The 10,450-nt window shown below is 60.5% G+C and overlaps 1 protein-coding gene across 6 annotated transcripts in view; it reads right to left on the minus strand.

The window, feature by feature from the left end:
- KCTD15 (potassium channel tetramerization domain containing 15) overlaps positions 1-9,890 on the minus strand; it is a 16,428-nt gene extending 6,538 nt beyond the window's left edge. For 2 of the 6 annotated variants that reach the window (XR_012375981.1, XM_025854653.2), the window contains exons 1-5: positions 9,747-9,890; positions 7,988-8,086; positions 6,334-6,426; positions 5,524-5,699; positions 375-519 (exon numbers count right to left, since the gene is read on the minus strand). Coding sequence is in view for 5 of the 6 variants with exons in the window: in XM_025854653.2 (XP_025710438.1) it covers positions 375-519; positions 5,524-5,699; positions 6,334-6,399 (387 nt within the window). In the remaining variant the exon portion in view is untranslated. Of the gene's footprint in view, positions 1-374; positions 520-5,523; positions 5,700-6,333; positions 6,427-6,778; positions 6,937-7,397; positions 7,946-7,987; positions 8,087-9,746 lie in introns of those variants that run through there. The other 4 variants (XM_073885144.1, XM_025854655.2, XM_025854654.2 and 1 more) reach the window with 4 other exon arrangements.
- Positions 9,891-10,450: the final 560 nt, after the last annotated feature.

Here is a 10,450-nt window from a genome sequence, read left to right on the forward strand (position 1 = left end):
CCCCCCCCGGGACCTGGGGGTAACCTTGTGTTTAAAAGGTCTGGTTGGTTTGGATCAGGGTTTCCCCTGCAAGCTGCCAACAAGGAACAGATGTGGGAAAGCTCTAACTCCCGTAACTCTGGCATGCGACCGTCCTTCAAGACGGCAAACGAAAAGGGGTAAGCACCGCTGCTTAACTGTTGTTACACCCTGATAAATAAGCTAAAAATGTGAGAAAACAAAATTAGTTTAGAAAAACTGATTTAGCCCTCGGCTCCATCATTTAACTTTTTATGGTTGCCATGACGACCACAGGTCCATTTATTAAGTCACAGCGTCCCCTGTGTAATGCCACCACAGAGGCGGCTCAGGGGAGCTGCCGGCCGCAGACTCACCTTGAAGTCATCCGGGAGCAGCAGTTTGGATGTCCGCAGGAAGCTCAGGACGTAGCGGAAAATCTCCCCATCCCGGTCGATGAAATAATGTTGCTTCAAACTGTCCAGGACGATGGGCTCGGTGCCATTGAAGAGGCGGCTTATTCTGGGAAAGAGGGAGAGGGGGGCGTGTGATGGGAGGCCAGGCCTCCCCGCCAGCCCCCCCCCCGGCTCCCCTCCCCAGCTGCAGGGGCGAGGGGCCTTGACATGCCTAACTCTGGGACCGCGCCAGGCACCACAGGTGTGTGCAGACACCGAGGGCCGTCAGGCCACAGCCGGGCAGGACACCAGCACATGCTCGGTATCCGGACGGCACCCACAAGCCGCAGCCAGAGACAGACACACCTGGCCGCTTGCACTGGCCTGCCAACACGTTCCAGGCCTGGAAAACTACAGTGAGACCCAGACACGGCAGCCTCCTTGCCCCACGCACACGAACCCTTGCCAGGCAGACCCACCCAGGAAACTCCTACCGGCCATCAGATACCCCAGCCCACGGCCCCACGCCCAGCGAACACAGGTAGACCGGGCAAGGCGTCTCGGGTCACACACATCCACCTCACCCAACCCACGTGAATGAGCATCAGATGGGACGCACTTGGGCAACGGGCCCAGCATCCCACGGTCCCCTCCCTTGCAACACGCGAATCACAGGCAGACCCGGACACACCCAGGCGGAGGTCACACCAGCCAACACCAACCACCCAGAGACACTGCTCGGTATGCTTGACAGATTCACAGACACACCACGCGCGGCCACTCCCTCGGGGGGCCCTAGGGGAGGAAGAGAGGCAGGCGGGGAGACAGCATGCGTGCCTCACACACTCAGCGGTGTGCTTGCACACGAGCTGCGGGGGAAATGTACGCACGCACCGCAGTCTATGCACATACACGCTCTCAGTATGTACCCACGTGCCTATGTGCACACGCACAGAAACAAGTGTGTACCCCGGCAGGAGAGACAGGTCGTGTCCCGGCAGCCTGTCCTCTGGAGGCCAGTGGTTCTGACAGAAACCCAGGACCTGTGGGCAGCTCGTGGGGAGCCCCTGCCTGTCCCCGTCCACTCCAGGGAGGAGGGCTCTCCAATGCCCGGGGCAGGCGGCCCTGTTTGGCTAAGTCTCCTGCTGACCCCAGGCCCGGCCGCGGACAGTTAGGGGCCCCAAGGAGGGGTGGGGACAGTCAAGAGTTGGACTGAGGAACAGGTGGGGGGCTGGCAGGGTCCCCTCAGGCACGGCCGCTCCGGACACACCTTCAGCAGGTATGGCCACCGACCAGCAAAACCCTGCGGCGGCGACAGCGTGCGTGCATAGCCCAGGAGCGTGGTGGCCCCAGGGTGGGACTAAAGCCTTCTAGCCCAGCCTGCACAGCTGGTGCCTAAGCCCCCCGACTCACTGCCCGCACCAGCGAGGGCCCTCCAGGGAGGCTCTGCTCTCTACCCACAGCCCTGTCCTCTGCGCACTCCAAGTCACCGCTCCTAAGGCCCTACCCTGCCCTGCCATTGTGCACCAGGGCACACGCGCTGGGCAGAAGCTGAGAGGTGAGAATCCCCGAAGCCGCTCTCAGGGCCTCCCGTCCACACTGTCCTCCACTCTGCAGGCCCGGCACCCTCAAGGCACTGGCCATGAGGGCCTGCCTGAGTGTGCATTAACCATGCACTCACCTATTCTCCCTCTGGGGATATGGCCAAGCCCTGGTCCCGGGGGGCCGTGTAGAGGGCAAGGCTGCCTCACGGGTAGGCGTGAGCAGCTCAGAGCTTAGGATGAGGTGTGGAGAGGCCTGGGCCTGTGGAACCAGGACTGCAGTCACCAGATACGACTCACCTGAGGACTCTGAAGGCCACTGAGCCCTATGAACTTCCCAGGCCTGGGGAACACAGCCCCTGCTGGAAAGCCTTGTGGGCTCCAAGGCCTGTTCCAGCTGCCAAAGCCCCCAAGACCTGGCCTCAGCAGAGCTTGGGTATTCACATGTCAGAACGAGGGCCGTCCAGCACTCGAGAGGCAGATGGGACTGAGCAAGGCTGCCTGGTCCCATGGGCAGTCCTCCCCAGACAGAGGAGGGCCCACACATGGCACTGGCAGGAAGAAGGAAGAACCACATCCACAGGCAAGCCAGACCAAAGCCTCAGCCTCCCTGTGGAACTTTCTCCACCCTTCCCGGTTGAGCTCAAACCCTCTATGCAGCAAACAATGTTCTAGGCCGGGCTCTGCTGCAGATCTCTCTGATGCCAGGGCTGGGTTCCACACCATCCATGTTGGTCTAGGGGACTCCTGGCCACCCCACATTCCAGGGCTGGCTGGGTTCTAGGCTGTCTTATTGGTCCAAGGCTAGAAGGTTCTCAATCGGCCTCATTTTAAGACTAGTTCTAGCTATTACCCTCAGTGTCTCTTCGAAGGACAAAGGCCTTTCATGCCCTCGGGGTCTGAGGCTAACAAGGATGTGAGTAGGTTGAAGGCAGGTTAGGACAATTGCCACAAGAGAACCCCCCCACCCCCCCCCCCCCCCCCCCCCCCCGGCAGGGTCTTAAGAGCCAGCTCCTTCCCTGGGTCACCCTCTGACAGAGGCTGCAAAATTTGGGGGTGCCAGCTTCAGAAGCCCTTCATGGAATAATCTGGCCAGTTCTGACCCCAGCTGACGGAGGTCTTTTTTTTTTAAAGCTTTGGCTCCAATTTCCCGCATGTTTCAGGGGAAGGTTTTATTAGTTCTGGAGCTCCTGGCTTAATTTGCTGCTTCCCACAGCCAGCATGGGCACCAGCTTGGGACTGTGATGGCAGCAGCTAATGGCTATCCGGCAGGGATGGGCGAGGTAGCAGCCGACGGGAGGCCACTTGCAGCCCTGGGCAGCCGTGCCCTGCTCTTTCTGGGCACGGGCTAATGGCGGCACCTGCTCTCTGTTGTCGGAGCACCCCCACCCCCCACCCCGAGGAGCCGAGAACCAGAAGCCCGGGCATAGTCCCGTGGGCTCAGGGACCCACGGCTGTGGGGCCCCAGCCCCCTGACCTCACGGCACTGCCCAGGTGGGACTTGCCTGATATCCAGAAGCCCCCCAACCCGGGGTGACCTTGGCACTCTTACCTCTCCCTCTCTTGGTGATTCGTACATCAGTGCCCCTGGGTGAGGGACTGATCTTGGTTTCCAGAATTGGTGAAAAAATGTTTTTTTAATTTTAATGATTCACTTAAAGAAGGATGAGAGAGATCTGAGGGGCTCTTGCAGAGCTGTCCAACCCACTTCCCAGGCCCAGCCTGACCCACTGTCCTCTGACTGTCCTACGGGTCACGCCACCCCTTGGCCTCTAGGCCAAAGCTTCAGGCCTAGGGAGCAGCTCTGCCCCGAGCCAGAAGCCATCCAGGCAAGAAAGACGGATTCATCTCAGAGCCCCAGCCCTGGGGAAAGAATGCAGACCGCCACCCCCTCTGGGCACGTCCTGCTGCCGAGGGTCCCACATGCCGGATCATGGGGCCACAGGGGGCCTCAGCCCCCCAGTGAGAGGGCCTGCCCCACACCGCAGAGCAGGAGGACGGGCAAGGAGGAGCGGCACTGTGGGTATGGGAGTGGGGGGTAGGGCTGCCCCTGCCCTTGTTGATCCCAGGCAGCAGCCCTGAAGACAAGAACGAGGCAGCCATTCCCCACAGGCCCGAGCTGTGATTACTCTAAAAAGGCAAGTGTCTGATTTCAAGAAACACTCTTCAGAGAGGTTGTGGGCAAGGGTTTTATGAATTTCACTCACAAACGTCGTCAACCGATTAAGGGATGATCTATCTCAAACAACTCGGGAATGCCGCAGAAGGCAAAATTGAAATTAAATAAGCAGAATCCATCTCCCATCCTAGACAGAGCTCTGCAAGCGAGCGCGCAGGCCGGCACTGCCAGTGGGGCCTTGTGGCTGCAAGCCCCAAGTTCACCAGCACCCCAGGCCTAGGCTCTGTTGCGCTGAGTGAGTCCAACTGCCATCTGTATCCCGGGCTCCCCAGATTCCGAACCGGACGCTATATCCACCTCCAGCACCGGCTCCTCAAGGGAGCTTTCCTGCCCCCGTGGAGAGCTCCACCCCAGCCCTCCTCAAGGTGCCATGCGCTCGGAAGCCTCGGCGCTGAACCACTGCGCCGGCGACAAGGCAGACTGACGAGAAAGCTTCCCAGAGATGATCCCTCGGTGTCTGGGGGCTTAATTAGCTCCTCTTGTTTTTTTTTAAATGTATAAAACAAGGGCGATACCCTGCAGCCTTGGCCCTCCTGCTGCTCAGCCCTCCGTGGTGGCTGCCTCGCCGTGCCAGGAGCAAGCAGCACACTGCGTCACCTCCAGGAGATGCTCAGAGGCCCGTCCCAGCTCCGTCAGCCCTGCTGCTATGCCAACAGGAAGCCACGTCTGCCCCTGGGAGGGTCATGCCCAAGCGGCACCTCCCAGCACCTCCCACAAATGGGCCCAGGAGCCAGGAGCTGCAGGGAGCTGGGCGGAGAGCAAGGTGCCCTGTTGGGAGGCTCCTGGTCAGAGACACTTCGTCTGCTGATGGGGGTATGAGGCTCATGCTCATCCACAGCCCTGGATATGCCTGAACATCCTGGAATTCCTAGCTAGTCACCGCCCACCCAAGGGAGCCTCTAGCAGGGGCCACTCAGACAAAGATGGCAAATTGCAACTCCCACTCCTCCCTCCCCTTCTGTACTTAACCGAGGGTTAGGGCAGGAAATAGGATTAAATACTTCTCTCCAACACCATCCCGAGGACGCAGCGTGGCTCACAAATGATCCTCTGCAGAGGCCAGGCCTGAGTCTCAGTCCCAAGGAACCTGAAGGCACTTAAGACTCCCCAGCCAGCTGCCGGCCAGTTTCAGGTGGGCCTGGCTCCGAGTGAGGGGCTTCTGCTGGTGGGTCAGGAGCTCCACCTGGCACTTTCGATGCCACCAACACAGGGTCACAAGTCCCTGTATAAAGCATCTTCCGAGAGGCGGCCTCGGCCTCCCGACCCCTAGGTGCCCCAGGTCTGGGAGAGCAGGTGGGCCCCGGAGAGCCTGCCTGGTGGCCCGCAGAGGAGACAGACCCGACTGGCAGCAGGTGGCCCATGTTGCCAGGAGCCACAGCACACCTGGTGCTACATGGGGCTCGGCTCTTACCTGGAGTCGGGGTACTTGGTGAGCGTGGCCAGGCTGCTGGTGTACATGTGACCACCCACGTCGATGTGCACAGGCGCGTTGGACTTGGTGAGCTGGGCTGGCAGTGGGATGCCCTGGGCGGCCAGGGGAGACACGGGCGACCGGGTAAGAGATAACCGGGACATGCTTCCTCCCTCCTGGAGATGAAGACAAGGCAAGAACAAGACTTTCTCCACCACAGAGCCGTGCACTCTCTTTATTGCCAATGTGATCACAGATCTAATCAGATCACTCCTGCCTGTGCCTGATCACATATTCAACTGACAAATTATGGCCACCGCTGTAATTAAGTGTATTTGCATCATTTTCTTCCCAGTACCAGAGGGAAAAAAGAAAGATGCTTATTAGCAATAAGAAATCAAGAAAAAAAAATTTTCAAGGTGTCAGCCTCCAGGGGCATAAAACAAACTGCAAAATTCTAATTAAAGGTCGCGGGCTTATGTGTTAGATGTGAAATATCCCCTGACAAACGAATCACCAATTTGTGAATTGGGATTCAGGGGTTTTTGCAAGTTTGTCTCAGTAACGAGACACCTCTAAATTAGTGACTTCCTCAGCACCTAAGGCGTTGAGTTTTATACATGTAGTAAATTTCACATCAAATTAAGAGCATTTTTGTTTCAAAAAATACATAATCGTACAGCCAGTCAACAGCCATCTCTCGAAGGCAGTGGCTGTGGGGACGGGTGGCCGGTGAGCAGGCAGGCGTTGGGGAAAGGGTCAAAGAAGGGGCCACTGGCCGCTGCCCCAGCCCACCCTGCTGGCTCTCACCGCAGTGCCGGCGCTGCTGTGGGCGTGAAGCGAGGACCCGCTCGGCCGCTCCTTGCGGTGAGGCATCTAGGCTTCCATCGCCGCCCAGAGTATCTGTGGGGAGCACCGACAAAACCACAGGGCTTTTACTCCTTGTAGTGCCAGATTCAAAGACGCTTGGAACCATCCTTTCTGCCTGTGCTCTCTGGGACCCCCACACCACACAGCCCTCTCCGGGTTCCACCCGCCACTACCCTGTACCCACGCTCCAAAGCCGTAGCAGCTTGCTTACACACACACACACACACACACACACACACACACACACACACACGTGTTTTCTGGGCAGCTCCATGTCTGCTAATTCGGTTAATGACAGTACTGAAGCATATGCTCACCATTATTGCCCCAAAATGTTTCAGAACAAATCTGATTTTCCTGGTATTTTGGTTCAGAGCCACATTACCAAGCGTGTCTCCTCTTGCATCAGCAGAGAGCCCCGTGGACCACAGCTCAGGGAGGATCCCCCAGCCTCCATGGGCTGGGGAGCCCGGGACCTCTCTGAACACCGTCTCCACCGTGGTTAAGATGCAGTTTGTGAATGGCCAGACACAGAGCAGCCTCCTTTGGCAGAAGCCAGGGGAAGAGCAAAAGTCATGCAGGGAAGCCACCTCTTCCCTAGGGTGCCCGAGAGAGGAAACTTGTCTTTGTTTGCCTAGCCCACACCTCTGCAGTTTCTCCCCAGACCCGCAGAACGGCCTTGTCTGTGCCTAATGTATTCCAGACACCCTCGGGATCACACCCCCCCTCCCCAAGGCATTAGAGAGCTACCAGAAGGAAACAGACAGCAGCTCAGCAAATGGACCCTCTCCCCTACTCCTCCCCAGTCACTTAGCCACCTTCCTCTATGCCACGACCACCTGAAATAAGACTGTCCCTCAGTCGCTAGAAGCCACCCTAGGACACTGCGGGAGGGGTGGTGGTCTATGCAGCCCCTTGCATGGACTTGAGGCTGTCTCCTGGGGCACAGTGAACACCCACACCCACCCACCCACCCCACACACGCTGGTCCCCGCAAGCCTAACCTGGACTTAGCTCTCACAGGTCTGACTTGTGTCTTGAGATTCACCCTCCAATTTTAAAACATGGACCAAGGTCCAATGAGCATCATCAATCCTGCCAATTTAAGTAAGGTTCCTCTCCTAGGATTTGTTCTGCCCTGGGTGTCCTGGCCAGTTCCCTGACCCAAAACTGGTGTGGGGGTGGGGGGTTGCTATTAGACAGTGATGTTTAATTGATGCTGTCACTGGGGGCTACTCAGGGTCTGCTGCCTGTGGCATTCTTGACTTCTGGCCAGCTCAGAAGAGCAGGTCACTTATCTCAAGGAAGTTCTGAGAGACCAAAACAGATCTCAGGATGGGTTATCCTGCCCTTGGAGGCTCTGCTGGGGGAGGAGTCATAAGGAAAGCCACACTGAGGATAAACTGTGCTGGAAGGAATTCCGATGGAAATTATATCAAAGCGGACTGTGCAATGTTTTCCCAACTACCAGGAACACGACTCAAGTGACATTTAACACCAAGTACCCATCACAAAAGCTCTTCAGTCCTTGCTCTCATCCAAGCCTCTTCCATCACAAGCGCAACCTGATGTTCAAGGCAAAGCAGAAACTCACCATTGGAAGCCCCAGGCTTTACGCCTCGACCAGAACCTCCAGTGCTGCCTCCGGCAAACGCATCTGTGCTGGACAACGACCTTTCCCCCGACACCACTGCTGAGGTCAGAAGCACAAAAGTGGGTGCAGTAAGAGACACAAGTTCAGTCCTTCAATGCCACCAGCAAACCCACGACCCCACGACCCAGCCCCAGCGCGCCGCGGCCCTCCCGAGGTTCGCCCAAACCGCCTGTTGCAGGGGCCTCCTAGGTGTTGCGTGTGCTCCGGGGGCCTGCGGGATTCCAAACTGGCTAGGTATTGATCTGCTTCTCGGAGCTGCGGGGGGGAGCCCCGGGTCCCGTGCCCGCCAGCCGCCGCCGAGCCCCGCCCGCCCGAGCAGAGGAAAGCGAGCAGAATGCCACGCTCATTTACACACAAAATGATTTTGTGTCCCATTGTGCTCGCAGTTGTTCAGCTCTCTGGGGGTGATTAAACTGGCTGAGCTGCGGCAGCTTGAGACGATTTCACTAAATCGCTTCTTCGTGAAGTCGCTTCTTTGCTAAGCTGTTATTTTAACCATAAAAGGTAAACAGAAGGCGCCTCGCGAGCTCCCTTCAGCTCTGCGCCCTGAGCGCCAGCCGCGGGCGAGAGTGCCAGGGGCCTGCAGAATTGTTGGGGGGGGGAGGTGGGGGGGTCCCGGAGGGGGGCGGACGTGCCACCTGGTGCGCGCCAGCCCCGCCGCAGAGCCCGCCGGCCGGTGTGAACTTCGGGGCGGCCAGAGCCGGCTGAGCCAAGGCCGGCGGCGCCGCGGGGCGGGGGTGGCCACGGAACCCGAAGTGCCTGGCAGGGCGGGGAGGGGTGTGCGGCGGGGGCGGGGCGGAGGGCAAAGTTAAATCAAGAGGCAGACACTTAGAGACCACAGATGGGAAGCTCGCCTAATTAAGGACGTAAAAGCGCTTTTGTTCTCAAAGTTTATTGTTGCCGGGATTTAAAAAAAATTAATTGAAACTAATGCTGTTATTCACTCGTGCAGTTAAATTCCTTCATGCACATTTGAGACACGGAGTGAAAACTTGAAGCTTATCTTTCTGCAGTCGAGGCGGGGGGCGCGGGAGGACGGAAAAGCGTTTCGGCTACGGGAGAGGGTCGTTTGCGAGTGTGTACCCCGTGCGCGCGTCCAGGTCAGGGACTACCCGCGGGCAGCCCGAGCCGGAGGCAGCGACCCGCGTCTCCGTGCGGCCCGCGCTGGGCCCCCGACCCCACGCACCTGGGACCACCACCAGCTCGCCGGCCCCTCCCGCCCCGTCTGGGACTCCCGGGGTGGGCGTCAGAGGACGCACATCTGTCCCGTTAGAGACTTTTTCTGATTTGGGCGCCAAGCCGGGCCCTGTGCGCCCCGAAGCCCCAGCTGCGTGAGCCCGGTTCTGACCCCGGAAACTCGCTGGCCCTGCAGGGCGCTCGGCCCTGCACTGAGGCCCGAGTGCGGGGACCTGCACCCCCCCCCGCACATCCCGCCCCGCGCGGCCGGAAGCTCGGCGCCCGCCCGCGTGGGGAGGGTCCACCCGGGGCCAGGGCCAGCCCACGTGGGCAATCCCCCCCTCCCGCGCCAGGCCTTTGTGCTGGGTGCCCCCGCGCCGCCAGCCCCCGCCGCCCGGCACCGGGACAAAGCAGCTGCCCCCACCCAGGTCCGAACCCCAGCCGAGCGACTTTCTCGGTATCGCCGCCACTTTGGGGACAGGGGTGCGCGGCGCTGAGCGGTGGCCGCCCGCGCGGGGCTTACCTCGGAGCCGGAGCGCCGGAGCCGGCTCGGGCGCAGCCCCCGCCCCCCGCAGCCGCCGGTCTCGGGCGCCGGGCGCAGCCTCGCCGCCTATGCTCGCTGCGCGGGTCGCTCCGGTCTCGTCCTGGAGTTACTTTCTCTCTCGCCCCCAACCCTCCCCCCACCCACCCCTCCCGCCCCGGCCCCCGCTTCGCGCGGCCCCTCGCGGCGCGGCGCGCCGGGGCCTCCCCTCCCCGCCCTCCCCTCGCCTCCTCCCCTCCTCGCGGCCGCCGCCGCCGCCGCCACCACCGCCGCCGCCTCCTCTTCGCGCCGCTCTCCGGCTGCCCTCCCGCCGCTCCCACCTCCTCTCCTCCCTCCTCTCTCTCTCTCTCCAGCGGCCTTCCCTGATTGCTGGCGAGAAAACCAGCCCCCCACCCCAGTCCGTAGCCCGCGCCCCGTCGCGGCCCAGCCCGGACGCAGAGGGCAGCGATCCGGCTCCAAATTACCCAGCGCGGCGAGCGCGAGCGGGAGCGCGCGGCGACTCCTGGCTCGGGGCTCGGCTGCGCCGCGGGGCAGAGGATTAGAGTCGCAATTAGCTCCGCGCGCCCGCGCCTGCCGCGCTCGGCGACAAAAATGCGCTGTTTCCCCTCCTTTCGCCGGGCGATCCCCACCCGCCTCTCCCGGAGCCCGCGTCTTCCCGCCGGGGCCTCCGCCAGGACCCTCCCGGG

This window comes from Callorhinus ursinus, unplaced genomic scaffold (assembly GCF_003265705.2).
Source record: "Callorhinus ursinus isolate GAN/ISIS: 27379988/994484 unplaced genomic scaffold, GSC_fseal_2.0 scaffold61, whole genome shotgun sequence".
In the NCBI taxonomy this organism is placed as follows: Eukaryota; Metazoa; Chordata; class Mammalia; order Carnivora; family Otariidae; genus Callorhinus; species Callorhinus ursinus.